Source organism: Manacus candei, unplaced genomic scaffold, assembly GCF_025592945.1.
Source record: "Manacus candei isolate 608988 ecotype Guabito, Panama unplaced genomic scaffold, ASM2559294v1 h1tg000057l, whole genome shotgun sequence".
In the NCBI taxonomy this organism is placed as follows: domain Eukaryota; kingdom Metazoa; phylum Chordata; class Aves; order Passeriformes; family Pipridae; genus Manacus; species Manacus candei.
In genome coordinates, this window is record NW_026138105.1 from 1,113,017 (window position 1) to 1,129,086 (window position 16,070).

Below are 16,070 nucleotides of genomic sequence, written 5' to 3' on the forward strand. Positions count from 1 at the left end.
AGGTGTGTTTTGCTCAAGAGCTGCTCCTGCTTCTCTCCCCTGACATTGGATCTCACTGCTCAGTCCCTCACACCTAAAGTCCCCACCAGGTCAGAGCAGGTGTCTGTCTGTGCATGTTTATTTAGATTTGGGGTTTTCCTTACTGTCTCCCTAAAGGAAGAGAAGAAACCACCCCCTCCAGTGCCAAAGAAGCCGGCCAAGTCCAAATCGCAGCTGAACCGGGACAAAGGCTCCGACTCGGACAAGCAGCGGCAGGAGGCGCGGAAGCGGCTGATGGCGGCCAAGCGCGCGGCGTCGGTGCGGCAGAACTCGGCCACGGAGAGCGCTGACAGCATCGAGATCTACGTCCCCGAGGCACAGACCCGCCTCTGAGCCACGGGCAGAGCACGGCACCGGGTGGGTTTTATAAGTCATTAAAAAGGAAAAAAAAGGTTCTCTTGAAACTAGTGTGATTTATTCAGTCTAGAGACAATGAGCCATCCTTGAAAAGGGCTCCTGAGTTGGCTTTTTTCTCTCAGCTTTAAGTAATGAAGATTTTAACAAAAAAAAAAAAAAAAAAAAAGAAAAAAAAGAAAAGAAAAAAATGCCCCTCATTTTCTCCCTGGCTGTGGTGTCGCTGAATGGACTGGACAGACTCCTGGGAACTCCAGCCCCTCGACCTGGAACTTCAGTCTTTTTACTTGTTCTATCTCATGAAAATTATTAGCGTGTTTACAAGAGGACAAGAAAACATGAAGCCTTGAGCACTTGCCATGCTGTATTCTTTCTCCTCCTTAGATCTGTTTTGCCCTTTACATCCTTTATTTTTCCTTCCCCCTGCTCCCTTTTTCCCACCCTTTGCATGGCTTCAGTTCCCGTGTTCCAAACCCCCCTTCCTGCAGAGAACACCCATTGGTGTGTACTCCTGCTGCACTCTGCCAGCCAGCAGCCTTCCTCGGGGTTTGTGTTCCTTGGGATGGGATATTGGGGTGGGCAAGGACTTGGGGGCGGGGGGTTGTATCCTCTGTTTATGGGAGGGAGAAGATGCTGGGGCCTGTAGAATGTACAGAGGGGTTGAAATGCAGCCCAGAAGCAAACGTGCAATAACCTGGCAAGGGGGGAAGGGACAGTGAACAACTGATCCTGAGAGCTGGACCTTCCTCCAGGCATAGGAGTGGAGCTGAAGGACCACAGAACACGAGCCACATCACTTCGATTTTTCTTCTCATTCCTTTCCCAAGTTACCTCCCTTGAATTGCTTGTTGAGAAAGAAACTGCTGCACTGGGGGACCTGTTTGAGTGGGTGGGGCCGGGGGGAGGGCAGGGGAGCATCCTGGTGCTGGGGTGGGTGATCTGTGTGTGTACAGAGAGGGGGGCAGGGGCGGCCACCGGCCTGTACGATGTGTACATATGCACATATACAATTAGTAGTACCTGTATAGTAATTCCTACACACGTATACCTGCCCATGCACACCATGCAGGTGGGACACACCTAGGTGAGGGTGGGCTGATGTATAGCATATATTTTTACATGTACTATATCTAGATGTGTGTAAAAGTGTGTGTAAAAATATATACCCTGTGTGTAAGCAGATGACTATTTTTTCCTTATCTCCCTGCTCTCTGGGTAGAGGAAGGATTGCTAAATATTTTTTAACCCGTTTTTCCCTTTGTAAGTCTCCTTTTCTGGCTTCTCGGAGCCAGAGCTGCCACTACGTGATTCTTTGCCACCCCCTCCCACTAAAGGTTTTTGTCCCATCCTGAGGGATCTTGCTGGGGATTTTTTTTTCTTCACATGTTTGAACAAGTTGGGAGATTGTATGCTACTGTCATGGGGGTGGAGGTGGAATCCCAGAGGTTTCAGTGAGAGTGGTGGTGATCCAGAAGGCAAAAATTAAATAAAAGTGAAACCCTGAATGCTGTCTGAGCGTTGTGTGCTGTCCTGGGTTGTCCATGAGATGTTTCTGCCCTAAACTCTGAAACATGGGGCTGGATTCCTATCAGAGGTTGGCCATGATGTGATTCAATTTCAACACTGGGTTGAGGTGGGGGTCAGGCTCTTCTCACGGAACAAAGGACAGGACAAGAGGAAACAGCCTCAAGTTGTGCCAGAGGAGGTTGGATATTGGGGAAAATTTCTTCATGGAAAGGGTGGTCAGGCCCGGGCATGGGCTGCCCAGGGCAGTGCCGGAGTCACCATCCCTGGATGTGTCCCCAAGGTGTTCCCAGGTGGCACCTGGGGAGAGGGGTTAGTGAGCACAGGGGGATTTGGTTAAAGGCTAGACTCTTATCTTGCAGGCCTCTTATAACCTTAATGATTCTGTGTGGGTAGAAACACTGTTGTCTTGCGCTGTTGGGTTTTTGGAAGGGTTGCAAAGATGCTCTTTTAGGGAATACCAGGGAAATGTGATTTTTTTTTTTTAACTTTTTAAATTTTTGTTTTATTTATTCTTCCCAAAGTGGCTGAGGCTGCTGCTGGGAGCTGTCCTTGAGAGCTGCACCTTTCCAGGGTCAGTGAGCACCAGCCCAGCCCCCCAAATTGTTCAGTGACAGTCACAGCCCCGGGCTGGGTCGCTGGGTGGGCAGTGGGTTGGGAGCCTGGGGGAGCTGTGCCCACCTGACTTGTTTGTTTGCTGCCCCTCAGAGAGGAGCTCCCAGGACTGCAGAGAGTGGGTTATTTACCCTAAAACCAACCAGAACTGCCCCTGGTCTGATCTGTGGGAGGGCCACATCCCAGGGCAGGGGGACACGAGGCTGTTCCTCGGGGTGGGGTGGGCAGGGCAGGGTGGGGTCCTGCCCCCTGCGCAGCCTCACAGGGTGTTCGTGCCCTCTGTGGTCACGCTGGGTGTGATGGGCTGGCAGAGCCCCCCCCCGCGGGCTTTACCTGCTCACCTGTGTGGTACCTGTGTGTTATAGATATCATTTATATTAGTTGCATAATAATAAATATAAATAATATTTATGTGTTTATATATTATTATACAGTATCATGTAATTTATATTAACATATATTAAATATATTAAAATTACCTAATCCCTACAGCTTCATAAATGCACTTACATATGTTAATTACATAACTATATTAAATTACATATATATGCAGTCCATACATATATACATACAAATACAGGGATAAAATGTTACATATATAAATAAATGCATAACATATAGAAAAAATGTCTTACACATATTTAAACACGCGGTAAAGTGTTACATATATAAATAGGTGCATAACACATAAACAAAAAAAATGTCTTACACGTATTTAAACACGCCCTTAAATGACAATTCCACTATCACGTATATAATTCTTATCTGAGGCCAGAGGGAGCACGAAGCCAATCACAGGGCTGCCTGAGATCACGTGGGTACCCTAGTGTCACGAGATGGCTGCCAGCCAATCACAGAGTGGCATGACGTTTCACAAAATGGCTGCGCCCTAGCATAAGATGGCGGGCGAAACAAAATGGCCGCCTCCAGCGGACATGGGGGTGTGGCCTTGTGTCAAACATACTTCCGGGAATAACCCGTGGGCGGGGCGACTGGTCCTGCCAACCAATCGCAACACATACCTCGTTGCAGGACAAGGCCAGCCCCGCCCCCGAGGGCCCCGGGCGGGGGAGGGTCCGGAGGGTGTGCGGGGGGAGACTCAGTCCCTGTCCCGGGGTGTGCCTTCTCCGTGCCCGGTCCCTGTCCCGGGGTGTGCCTTCTCCGTGCCCGGTCCCTGTCCCGGGGTGTGCCTTCTCCGTGCCCGGTCCCTGTCCCGGGGTGTGCCCGCCCCGTGCCCGGTCCCTGTCCCGGGGTGTGCCCGCCCCGTGCCCGGTCCCTATCCCGCTCCGTGCCCCGGCCGGCGCTGCAGCCCCGGGCTCTCCCGGCCCAGGAGCCGCTGACACAGCGGCTGTTCCCCGGGGCTCCCCCGCAGGGCCTCTTTCGCTGTGAATGCACGTGGGCCCCGCGGCACCGGCCCCGCAGATTCTGCTCGGGTGCCCCCGGTCCCCCCCGTCAAACCGGGGCTCGGGAGCCGGGCTGGCGCCTCCCCGGGAGGCCATTCCGGGACACGCTCCCGGGTGATCCCGGCAAGAGGAGCCGGGTGGGTTTTTGCTGCCCCGGCCACACGTGCGGGGCTCGGGGACCCTCGGGGGGGGGTCCCTGCTGCTTCGAGGCACAGCCTCAGCAATGGGGGTGCAGGTGCCAGGGAGAGGGGCCCGGGGCCTGACCCACCTGTGGGTCTTTTTGGGGCAGTGTTGGCAGTGATGTAAGAACTGTGAAAGGCTGGGAGAACTGGGGGTGTCGAGCCTGGAGAAGAGCAGGTTCCAGGAGACCTTACAGCCCCTTCCAGTGCCTAAAGGGGCTCCAAGGTGGCTGGAGAGTGACTTGGGACAAGGGCCTGGAGGGACAGGACAAGGGAGAATGGCTTCCCAGCGCCAGAGGGCAGGGTGAGGTGGGATATTGGGAAGAAATGTCACAATGTGAGGGTGGGGAGGCCCTGGCACAGGTTGCCCAGAGAAGCTGCGGCTGCCCCATCCCTGGAAGTGTTCAAGGCCAGGTTGGACGGGGCTTGGAGCGACCCGGTCTAGTGGAAGGTGTCTCTGCCCATGGCAGGGGGTGGGACTGAATCGTCTTTAAAGTCCCTCCCACTGCAAACCGTTCGATGATTCTTTTAAGTACGAAAGTGTGGCATTAACGAGGCTGTTGAGTGTGCCCAGGGCTGGGACAGAGCAGGGCCCCTCCTGCCATCACACCGGTCCCAGCTGCTGCCCTGGAAGGTATTGAGGGTGGGATAGGTCAGACCAGTGCCCTTCTCCCCTGTAACGTCGCTCAGTGCCAGCCGGGCCCCATTGCCCGCAGCGCTGTGTCCTGACCCCTGCTGGGGCCAGGGGTCCCTTCCCCATGGTGGTGGGTGCAGCTCCCCGAGGCTCTGCCTGTCGTGTCTGCAGGTCCCCATAGACTGATGGCTGGCAAAGGCACCTCTGTGCAGCTCAGGAGCCCTGAGGTGCTGCTTGAGGCCACAGGACAGGCAGCAGAGCTGGGGGGCAGCAGCTGTGGTTCCCCCAGCTATGACCATCTGTCACTTTGCAGACCCCTGAGGTGGGCTGCAGACCCTGCCCAGGCTGAGTCCCGGCTCCAACCTCCCATTCCCCATGGGAACATGCCCCATTCCACATCCCTCACCACAAGCACAAAGCACCAGTGGCCCATGGAAGGTGGGGGACACCCTGGTGCTATTCCTGACACCGTGGTGGCCCAGGGGTTTCCCTGGAGCTGCAGGAGTGAGGCCTGGCTGGAGGCCTGGTGCCTCCATCCCTGCCCAGCCCCTGCCCAGAGCTCCAGGGGTCACCATACAGCCCAGGAAGGGGTGAGAGGGCTGCAAGGGGCTGGGGCTGGCACCCCCACCATGGCAGGGAGCTGGCATGGACTGCAGCCCTGTGTGTGCAGGGCTGGTGACCCCTGGGGCACCCTGAGCCCCCCTTGCTGCAGTGCCTGTGCTGCCGGCATGTCACAGCCCTGACACAGAGAACAGGACCCAAGGGAACAGCTGGAGCTGTGTCAGGGCAGGGTGAGGTTGGATCTCAGCAAAAGGTTCTTCCCCCAGAGGGTGGTTGGGCACTGCCCAGGCTCCCCAGGGCATTGGGCATGGCCCCAAGGCTGCCAGAGCTCCAGGAGGGTTTGGACAACACTCTGAGGGATGGGGGGGATTGTTGGGGTGTCTGTGCAGGGCCAGGAGTTGGACTCAAGGAGCCCTTCCAGCTCAGGACCTCTGACTTGTGGCAGCAGTGCAAACCTTTGGTCTGTTCCCTGCCTGCTGTGGCAAAGCTGGTGGGAGCTGCTGCTCTGCGAGACCCTCACACCCCTCCCAAGGCTCCTGCCCCCAGAGCTGTTCTGGCTTACCTGTCCCTGCCAACCAGGAGGAGGGAAGACACAAACACACCAACTTCTGCTGCTGCCAAATGCTTCCTGGCTCCCAACACCGGGATCAGACCCTATGGGAAGTGAGCATATACGTGAGTCCAAACGACAGTGGGATGGGCACAGAGCTGTGCCAGGCACTGGCCCCATACTCCCACCCCATCTGTGTTCCAGCTCCAAAGCTCCTCTGGCTGAGTGTCAGCATGTGTGGGCAGAGCTGGTGGTGGGGGAGGATCAAGTGAGGCACTCACAAATGACACAGTCCAGTCTGACGCACAGCTCGTATTTTAAAAAAAAAACAACCAAAACTAAAAACCTTTTATTTGACAACAGAAAAACAAAGAAAAAGATATTTACAGTAGGGGTTTTTTTCCTCCATAATTTCATTCCAATAATCCCTGCCCTCACCACTCTTCCTGGTCCATCCCACAGCAGCAGCACCAGCCCCTGGCACAGGCACAGCCCTGGGGGAAGGAAACCATTTTGGTTTGACTGGGGCAAGATCAGGGGGAGGAGGCCAAAAAGCCTCTCCCTCCCTGGGTGGAGGGACAGGGCTGCAGGGGGGTGAAACAAGGGAGGGAGTCAAAATTCAGGGCTTTCCCCAGAAAAGAGACAGAGGGCAAAGGCTGGTGGTGAGGAAAGGGATGGCCACAGGCACACAATGGGCACCACTCACCTGACGTGGTGCCCTCTGCCCAGTGCTGGAGCCAGAGCCATCCTAGCACTGCATGTGGCCAAGGTGACACACCTTGGGAAGCCTTTCAACAGCCCCCACCAGCACTGGGGATCCCCTCTCCCTTGGCACCTTCTTTCTGAAGAAAGGGGGGGTGGGAACACCAGTCCCCCAAATCAGTGCTTTTCCCTTCCAGCTCCATCACCCCTAGTGCTGCTCCCCCAACACCGCTGGCTCCAGACACTGCATAGCACCAGGTCCTGCAGCCCTTTTCAGCTCTAGTCATGCGACTCATCAGGCTAATTACCTGTGATTAGTGCTTCTCAGGACAGGTAGCACAGTGCATACACAGCACTATTAACTTACATCTTAAAGGAACCAGCAATGCCTGGGCCCTGGAACCAGCACAGCACCCAGGGACAACAAGAGATGCCCAGCCAAGAGCTGCCCCAGAGCCCCAAAACCACCCCAGGCCAGGCTGGGGGGGCCCAGCAGCTCCCAGCAGACACCAGTTTGTCACTAGAGGTCCCCAGCACGGGACAGCCACACTTGGAGAGCGAGAACAGAAGGGAGGGGACAGGGAGCAGCAAATCCATCCTCAGCTTTCCCAGTGCAGCTCATCAGCACTTGGCTATGAGGTCTCACAGGAGCCCTGGGCTGCACTCACCAAATGCACTGGCCATGCCCGCAACATGCCCCTTTCCAATGGTTAAAAAAAAAAAAGAAAGAGAAGAAAAAGAAGTTGGTATAAAAGTCCCAGTCTCAGCTTTGCTCAGCCTGCTGTCAGCACCTCGCAGGCTCGGCAATGCACTTGCTGCTCTGGACACAACGTGCGCACATTCAGCAGGAACTCAAGGGAAACATGGGGAAGTTGTGGAAATGCTTACAGATGAAAAAAAAATAATAATCATGTAATAAATCACAATTAAAGGGAAAATGTTTCAACAAAACTTGCTAAACAACACCACAGAGATTTCTACTGACAGCATCCAGAACACCCTAAAATGGAAGAGGAGGGTCCCATTTTTTCCATGTGATAAAATACCAGAGACTCCAGGTTTCCAGTTCATCTGTACTTCGCCCTTCCCTGGGCAAGGCAGGGCTCCTGGTCAGGACCAGGAACCAGAAAGGGCCCCCCAAAACAAAAGGAAAAAAAAAAGGGGGAAGGGATCAGAGATTTGGGAGACAAAAAAGCTTTTCATCCATAGTCCTTAAAATAGATACCAACACTTAAAAAAATAGGTTCTCTCTTTCTCCTCCTGAAAAAATGGTGCTGGCTGGACCCTTGTTTGCAGGAGAGAGGAAGAACTCAGCAGGTTTTCCAGGGGAGCTCCATAGTGACAGCTCTGGCAGCGTGGCAGGGACAGGTCAGCACTGCTGCAAAGGTCTGGTCACAACTGTCACCTGGGGCACCACCCTCAGCGGTCAGCACATCTCCCAGCAGGAGGATGGTGTGATGGGACAGTCCTTCTTCTCCCCTCCTTGGCTGACAAGAGAGACCAGAGCCCCCCGGGAGGCCAGAGTCCACTTCTGGGATGGGCTGGTCGGAGGTGCACGAGGCTGGGAGAGTCAGGCACCCCCAGGGAAGGGCGCCCTGCGGAACCCGGCCCGGGGGTTATTTGGAGGCTCCTGGGGGCTCAGTGTGGGGAGACAGGGGCAGCTGCCCACCCTGCCGCTGCCGCTCCAGCTCAGCTGCCTTCTGCAGAGCCACCTCCACCAGCAGCTGGAAGCTGCTGAAGTCATCACCGAAGAGCTCAGGGGGCGTGGGGGGTGGCGTGTTGAAGAGTCCGGGGGTGGGGCTGGCAGCCTCAGCCCGCGCTAGCAGGGTCAGGGTGCTGCTGGTGGCACCCACTGGTGCTTTGGGAACAGGGTCCAGCTCTGCTCGTGGCCCAGGAGGCTTCTCCCACTCAGGGCTGTGGGTGCTCACCACCGCCAGCGCCTGGGCCGGGTGGCACAGTACCTGCGGGCACACCGACATCGACAGCACCTTGGAGGCCCCCACGGGAGGGACCACCAGCACCCCGGAGCCAGCCCCCCGCGGCAGAGCCACGTCGCCAGCTTTGCCCCCCCGGCGGGAGATGGTGAACTGGTTGGGGTCCTTCCCATCCTTGCGCAGCATGTCCGGGAGCAGCCGCCTCCGGGCATTGATGAACCAGTTGCAGATCTGGGAGGAGAGAGGAACACTGTGGGGTCAGCCTGGGGCTGCCACACGGGCACAGCGCTGGCTGGAGGGTTGCAGCCCCAAGTCAAGCCAGAAGCAGCTCCCCCAGATCCAGCAAACAGCATCCACACACCCCACCTACCACAGGTCCCCCCCCCAGCTCAGCACCTCCTTCCCATGGGGCTCCAAAGAGGCAGAACTACTGCTGACACCCACGGAAACCCCAACACCAGCTGCTTCCTGCCTGGCACCGCCAGCCTAGGCAGCCCCTTCCTCCCTGCACCCCTGTACCAGCTGCCCGTGGTGCAACGCTCCCCCCAAGCCCTGCCAGCCCACCCTGCAGGGACTGTGCCCCCACAGCACTGCTGGCACCTTCTCTCCATTGCAGCACAGAGTGAGCATAGCCTGAGTAGCCTTGGGGCCCAGCCACCCCGCAAGCCACAGCATGACTGCAGGGAGCCACAGGAGCTGCAGTGGCTCCTGAGCAGAGCTGCCCCCCAGGGAAGGATGGGCTCAGTGCTGACCCCACAGCACAGCCCCAGAGTCCTGGCCCCTGCCTGTGCCCAGGTTCAGACAGGTGAAGCGGGCACAGCTCCTGCCATCGCCCCAGCCAGAGGACTTGGCACTGCACAGAGCCAGCTCGGAGCCCATCCTGCAGGTCCCAGGCTGGGTACAGTTCTTCCTTCTCCAGGTGACCCATCCAGGAGCTTGGCACGCCCAACTGTTTCCACACTGATGCCAGTGCCAACGTGCTGCCGACCTGGACAGGAACACTGAGGCTGCATGGATGGAAACCCTAGAAACTATCAGCTGATGGAGCTGCAGCCCCCCACCCTCTAATGGGGCCAGGACAGTGGCTGCACAGACACCTTCCCGTGCCTCCTGCCCACAAGCAGGGGCACAGCTCACGGCAAAGGTTCTTCCAAACATTTGCACACCACAGAGGCTGCACCTCTGGTAGCTCTTCGGAACCTAGCTGCCATGAATTCAGCCTCAGCCATGGATTGTTTCAGCATCTTTATATAAAATGCTACATTAAAATAACTGCCTTCTTCCTAGAAAACAGAATAGAATAAATCAGAGGGAAAAATGTTTGATCTTTCCTAACTCAACAGCTATGGGAAATATTTCCCTCAAAGAGAGAGAACTTGCCACACCTTCAATCACAGCAAGATTTCAGTTGTCCTTTTTCTGTCCTTAAGACAATATTTGTCATTAAAACTCTCAAATGCACCAGTCTCACTTCCTTTCTCCTTCCAAACCTCCTCCCTTGCAAGCCTTAGCTGAGTCTCCATGACATGATCCTATGATCCCACGAGCATCCACCACTGTGATCCCCAGCCAGAGGGCTGCACTGCCAACAAAAAACCTGACCTGAGAACTCCCTAAAACCCTGCCTGTCTCCCACACCATGCTCCTTCCAGCATTCAATTCTCATTGGGGAACATAGCACAGAGATGGGCACACACAACCACTGGTGTCACCACATGGTGTCACCCACCCAGGAGCTGGCTTATGCTCCGGCTTTGAAGCATCTTATTGTTTTTTTAACCACGGCCATCCCTTTTTAACCACAGCCATCCCACCAGCCCACGCCACCCCGTCCCTTTAAGCAGTGTCTGTTCTCCTACCACTGCAAGAGCAGCATCCCCTCCACACGGAGGAAAAGCCCATCCATTCCCACAGTAGGGCACAGGCTTGGAAAGCTGCTATCTGGGAAGCCTCATTGGGAGCAGGTGCCACTTTCTTACCTCCCAATTTTCTTCAAAGGAGGCACATGGCTTCCCAGTCTCCCTGCCAGTGCCTGGCTCCAGCTCCCCAGGACAATGGAGCAGGCAGGGGGATGCACAAAGAAAGACCCGGGGGGATTGGCCAGCGGCTGCAGCAGAGCCCTGTGCTCCAGGGGCTCTTGGAGAGGTCAGATCAGCACCAACAGATTGAACCCCACAGCCACACCATGGGGTGTCCCACTCCTTCAGCCCAACAGCAGATGGAGCTTCCCCACGGCATCCCACTGCATCCCCTCAAATGGACAGAAATCCCAGTGTCAGTCCTCAGCTGGCCCTGGGAATTTCACCAGACTGGGACCCTTTGCCCAGGGGTACAGGGCAGCCCCCTCAGGGGCACATGCTGGCTGTGGTGGTCCACAGGGGCAAACAGTAGCCAGCACATGGCAAGGCCACACCTCAGCATAGCCCACACATGTGCCAACCCCCTCTTGGGTCCCATGGGGCTCAGGGCACAGACAGTGCCAGTCCCACTGCCACAAGCCCTGGGGTAACACCGTGCACCAGGCACTGCCATACCTGCCTGGGACAGGACAAGCCCAGATTCTTACAGCTGCAAACCCACTGCTGCTCCTCCATCACTCTGCCTCGAGCCCTCCCAGGAGCTCCAGCCTCTCCTGGGAGCAGCTGCCCGACACACACCTGTGGCACAGCCAGCACTTACAGAAATACATTAAAATTAATAAGCGAGTTTGCCTTGCTGGCCAGGAAAAGGGAAAGTAGACAGCCCTGCCTGCACTCCCGTGTCCGGGCTGGCTGACTAGGACTCTGCTGAGCCACAGGGACAGGAGCCAGAGGTGCAGAGGAAGCTCCAGGAGTCCAGCTGCAAACCCACTGGCCCTTGCCTGCTCCCCTGCACTCCATTGTATCCCTAGAACCACAGAACTGAGCAAAGCCCCCGTTCATTTCCCCCCTGCCAGGCTGGGAGAGAGAGAACAGGGCTCAGAGCACACAGGGCTGTGCATGGAGCACAGGGACAGGCAGCTGCAGGCAACTCTCCTGGACACTCTAACCACAAGCAGGGAGCACACCAGAGCAGGAAGGACAAGCACTACTCACCCCCAGGGCTGGCCAGGGCTCCCATCATGGTGCCACAAGAAGAATATCAGCCAGGAGCAGGACAAAGGGACTCCTGCCCAGGAGTCCCCACCTGGGCTCCCCTTAATACAACTGGGGATGCACATGTTCCCACTCTAACTGGGGCCAGGTGAGCCAGCCAGTACTTAACAGTGCACCTGAGCTCAAAGGCCAGCCCAGCCTCTCCCTCCTGGGATGGTGAAAATCATAGAACGTGCTGAGTTGGAAGGAACCCATGAGGCTCATCAAGTCCAACTCCTGGCCACACCCAGCCTCAGGACTGTCCCCTGTCCAGCTCTGTTCGCAGGGGGTGGTCACCCTGGCCTCTGCTGGGTGTGTCCAGGGGAACAGCATAAAATAGCACCCCCCAAAACCCTCCTACCTCTGCAGCTTTTACTAATAATAAGGCATTGTTCAGCCTGTCCCCACTCCAGTTCTCACTCCATCTTCTGGCCAGCCAAAATTCTGTGTTGCAGCACTGCCATAAAGCTGGTCCCCCGGGGTTCAGACGTCTCCCCAAAAGACGTCTCCCACCTGTCATACAGGTGGTTTTGCTTTCCCAACATCCCCTCCCTTGCCTCCTCGCTGCCCTTCAGAGGCAAGTGGTCCCGGCGTGCTAAGTCCTTTGGGAGCCTTGGTGGGGTTCTCCCGTCCCATGCAGCATGACAGTGGCCCCAGCACTGTTCGCAGCAGTGTCCCCAGCAGGTGGGGGCTGGCTCCTACCTGCAGCACAGAGAGGCTGGTCTGCCCTGAGAGGCTGAGCTTCTCCTGCTCCGAGGGGTAGGCGTTGAAACGGTGCTCGTACAGCCAGTCCCGCAGGATCTTCACAGACTCCTTGGGCAGGTTGCCCCTTCTCTTCCTCTTGGACTGCAGGGGGTCAGGGGACGTGGCGCCGTCTTCCTCCCCCGGGTCACTGTCCGACATGGTGGAGCTGCCCGCGGGTCCCTCCTGGCTAAAGCCTGGCAAGAGGGAGCCAAAGGGAGCATCAGGCAGTGTCCGGCCAAGGGAGGGAGGGGGAAGTTCCAACCGATCCCCCACCCCCTCCAACGGAGAGGTCTCACCCCCTCTGTGCCCCGCGGGGGGGAATCCAGAGGCAGAGACCCCCGGGGGGGGACAAGCGACTGGCTCTGGGGGACAACAGCGGCACCGACCAGAGCCCCGGGATGCGGGGGAGCCCAGCGTGGGGCTCCGGGGAGCTCAGGGTTCGGGGAGCACTCGGGATTCGGGGAGCACCGCAGGGGGCAAAAAAAACAAATAAAGCGGGGGAGGGGGAGCGGTGAAGAGGGGAAGTTAAAAATAAAAACAATCTCGGCAGAAGAAAGAGGCCGAAGCTGGAGAGTGGGAGAGGAACCACGCGGGGTCATTGTGCGGCGGGGATGGAGGCGGGGGCGGCTGTCACGGGCCGGGGGCTCGGCTCGGCTCGGGCTGCGGTGCGGGGGCTCGGCGGTGCGGGGCGGGCCGGGCCCCGCAGCCCCTCCGGCCGCAACAGGTACCGCGGCGCCGACACAAAGCGGGGGAGCGGCAGCCGCGGCCCCTCCGGGCGCGGGGGGCAGAGGAACTGCAAAGTGGCCGCGGCCTCACTCCCCGCACTCCGCCGCCGGCCCCGGGCACCCCCGGCCGGGCAAACTCCGCCGGCCAAGTTACAGCGGGCGCGGGGCGGGCGGGACCCCCCGCCCGCGGCTCCCGCAAACTTTGCGAGGCGGCGGCGCGGCCCGTCCAGTTCCGTCCCGCACAAAGGCGCGGGGCCGCCCCGCTCCCCCCGCGCCCCCCGGGATCCATCTTTGCCTCACCCCCGCGCCGCCGCCTGGGCGCTCGCATGGGCCGCGCCGGGCTCTCGGTGCCGGGGCCGGTGCGGGGCCGTCCCGCGGCGGCGGCCGGGCGGCCGGGCGCGGCGGAAAGTTTTGGGTGGGCGGCGGTGACAGATGCCGAGACAGAGTTCCCTTTGTTCCCGAGGAGGCAGGAACTCGCCGGGCCCCCCGCCCCCGGCCCCGGCCCGCCCGCCCCCGGCTGTCACCGGGCACCGGGGTCCCCCCGCCCCTCCGAGCCCCAGCCGGTACCTGGCGCCGGCAGACCCCTGCCCGCACGGCCCCGCGGCGAGGATGGGGCTCGGCCCCCGCTCTCGGACACAGCCCCCGGCGGGAGCGGGGAGGGAGAGAGGGAGTCTCGGAGACCCCACACCCGCCCGGCTCTGCGGAACCCCCACACGGAGCTGCACCCGCACAGGGGCACCCACCCGAGGGCACCCCCCGGGGACACCCACCCAGGGACACCCACCCGGGGACACCCACCCGGGGACACCCACCCAGGGACACCTGCACACGGGCATCCACCTGGAGCCACCTGGGACATCCACCCAAGGGACATCCATGCAGGGATACCCACCTAGGGACACCTAACACAGGGACACCCACCCGGGAACACCCTCACCTCGAGTTACCCACCTCGGGACTCCAACCTAGGGACTCCCATTCAGGGATACCCACCCAGGGACACTCCACAAGGCACTGCACAGGCTCCTTCCCCCTGGCTGAATCCTATCGCTGAGCCCCGGCGGGTTACTGGTGTCTGTGAGCAGAGGACAAGGCCAGGCCTTGGGACAGCAGCTGTGGGGGCCTTAGACCACCATGAGGCACCACCAGTGGTTTCTTTGGTGTCTTACTAGATAGGAAATCTGAGCAGAAGCTCAGCACATCACTGTTCCCATGACAGTGGAAGGTGTGTCCAAGCAAAGGTGATGACCAAGGAGGTACCAGGTGGAACTCTCACCATGCCATGGCCATCAGGCTTGGCAAGGTCTCTGGAAGCCCTTCTGGGCTACCCCTGCTCTCCCTGTGCCTCCCCACCACCACAGCAGAGCCCAAGGTCACCTTTTGAATTTTGGGGACCAAATCTCTCTGTTTGCATGCAAGCCTGCTGCTGGTCTGGGATGTGGCTCCCATGGGATTTCCCCACCATAGCTCTGTGCCCTCCTGAGATGCAGGGCTAGGTCACACCATCACCCTCTGCCCAGAGGGTGCTCAGCTGAGCCCAGAGGGGATGTGTCCCTCATGGACACCCTGGAATGGTATCTTCATCAGTGGGAACGACAGAGAGAAGAGCTGCTCTGAGCACCGATGGCACATCCCAGCTCCTGCAATGGAGAAGTTCCACTATGGGAAGCCAAGATGACCCTGTCCAGCAGCCAGCCCAGAGGCCTGTCAGCAGAGATCCCTGTCTTGGGAATGTCCTCTTGGAGATGTGCTTTTTGGAATGTCCATTGCCCCTCCATTGCTCATCCTTGCCAAGCCAAGCCCCACACAAATGTGTGCATTCCCCAGGGACCTGTGTGCTGGTGGGCACAACACCCCGAGGTCACCAGATCCCGCTCCATATCACCCTGGTGTAGGAGTTGGCCTTGGGGCAGCTCCCCCCTGCTAGGCTCCACCACCTCTGCAGGCTGTGCTGTGGCTCCCCTCCCTCCCCTCTTTGATGTTCACAGGGTAAAAGATGGGGATCCTTTCCTTTTGAGAAAAGATGCAAAAACTATTCTTTTATGGCCAGTTTGCGTGGTGCAATAAAGGATTAAATTGGAAAAAAAAAAAAAAGGAGAATTCCTTAAAATATTTGTTTAGTTGCTGCTGAATCTACCATGTCCTGAGTGAAACTGCGCCTCAACCTTCTTTTGCTCCATTAATGCCAACAGAGCTAGGGCTGGTGAAGCACAAGTGAGGGGTGGGAGCCTTGGATGCACATGCCACACACTGCAGGGTCACACCGGGCAGGGAGCATCCCCTGGCCCCTCCAGTCCTCTCACACCAGGCTGACTTCTGCCCACTCCAAAGCAGGGTCATCACCAGTCAGGGTTCATCCTGCCTGCTCTCCTCCCTGCGCAGCCAGTTCCTGGTGGGTGACACTGCAGACCCCCCCTGGACACCCCCAATGGTCTGTGTCAGCCACTGTGCCCCAACAGGATTATCCTTCCAAGCAGTCTACTTCTGCTCTCACCTTCTGGAAAAAGCTGCCAAATTGAGACAACCAGGAAACAGCCATGATCCCCGTCAGGCCCTCCCACCCCCCTGTGCTCCCTGGACTGGTAGTGTGGAAGGAGCTTTGGAAAAATCCCACTGGGTGTCTGAGTGCAGCATGAGGGCAACCTAAATCCCTGGGCAAGCCCAGCCTGGCACAGGAGCCAGGGAGCTCCCAACTGATGGGGAATGAGGAGCCTCATGGGGCCAGGGCAGGGGCTGTGGGGCATCTCCCTGCCCATTCCCACTGTAAGTTTGTCCAGGCTGAGCCCTGCCCAGGCCCACTGACATGATAATACTATTAAACTTCAGCAATTTCAACAACAATCAGCCAGCAAGAGCCTGAGGGGGGATGCTGGAAATCCAGGGGAAGCTGGAACTCCCAGAGGGATGCTGGGAACCCCAGGGGGATGCTGGAGTCCCCAGGCAGCCTCCCAGGGTACTGACCTGTCTCAGTCAGGATTCTCTCTACCCTCTGC

The 16,070-nt window shown here is 58.1% G+C and overlaps 2 protein-coding genes across 10 annotated transcripts in view; one reads left to right on the forward strand and one right to left on the reverse strand.

The window, feature by feature from the left end:
- Positions 1–1,908, forward strand: part of DLGAP4 (DLG associated protein 4) — a 148,925-nt gene extending 147,017 nt beyond the window's left edge. For all 9 annotated transcript variants that reach the window (XM_051803252.1, XM_051803251.1, XM_051803254.1 and 6 more), the window contains one exon: positions 157–1,908. In XM_051803252.1, coding sequence (XP_051659212.1) covers positions 157–372 — 216 coding nt within the window. In that variant the 3' untranslated portion in view covers positions 373–1,908. The remainder of the gene's footprint in view (positions 1–156) is intronic.
- Positions 1,909–6,179: 4,271 nt separating this feature from the next.
- Positions 6,180–13,560, reverse strand: TGIF2 (TGFB induced factor homeobox 2). The gene is made up of 2 exons (XM_051803281.1): positions 12,311–13,560; positions 6,180–8,726 (listed from the first exon to the last, which is right to left on the reverse strand). The coding sequence occupies exons 1-2, from the start codon at positions 12,509–12,511 to the stop codon at positions 8,178–8,180; spliced, it is 750 nt and encodes a 249-aa protein (XP_051659241.1). The 5' UTR covers positions 12,512–13,560; the 3' UTR covers positions 6,180–8,177.
- Positions 13,561–16,070: the final 2,510 nt, after the last annotated feature.

What these genes read in the sequence shown, in the direction of transcription:
- TGIF2 (XM_051803281.1), bottom strand. Translation starts at nt 12,511, where the DNA reads ATGTCGGACAGTGACCCGGGGGAGGAAGACGGCGCCACGTCCCCTGAC. An exon ending in CCAGCCTCTCTGTGCTGCAG is followed by an intron (nt 8,727 to 12,310) that starts GTAGGAGCCAGC and finishes CTCTCCTCCCAG; the next exon opens with ATCTGCAACTGGTTCATCAA.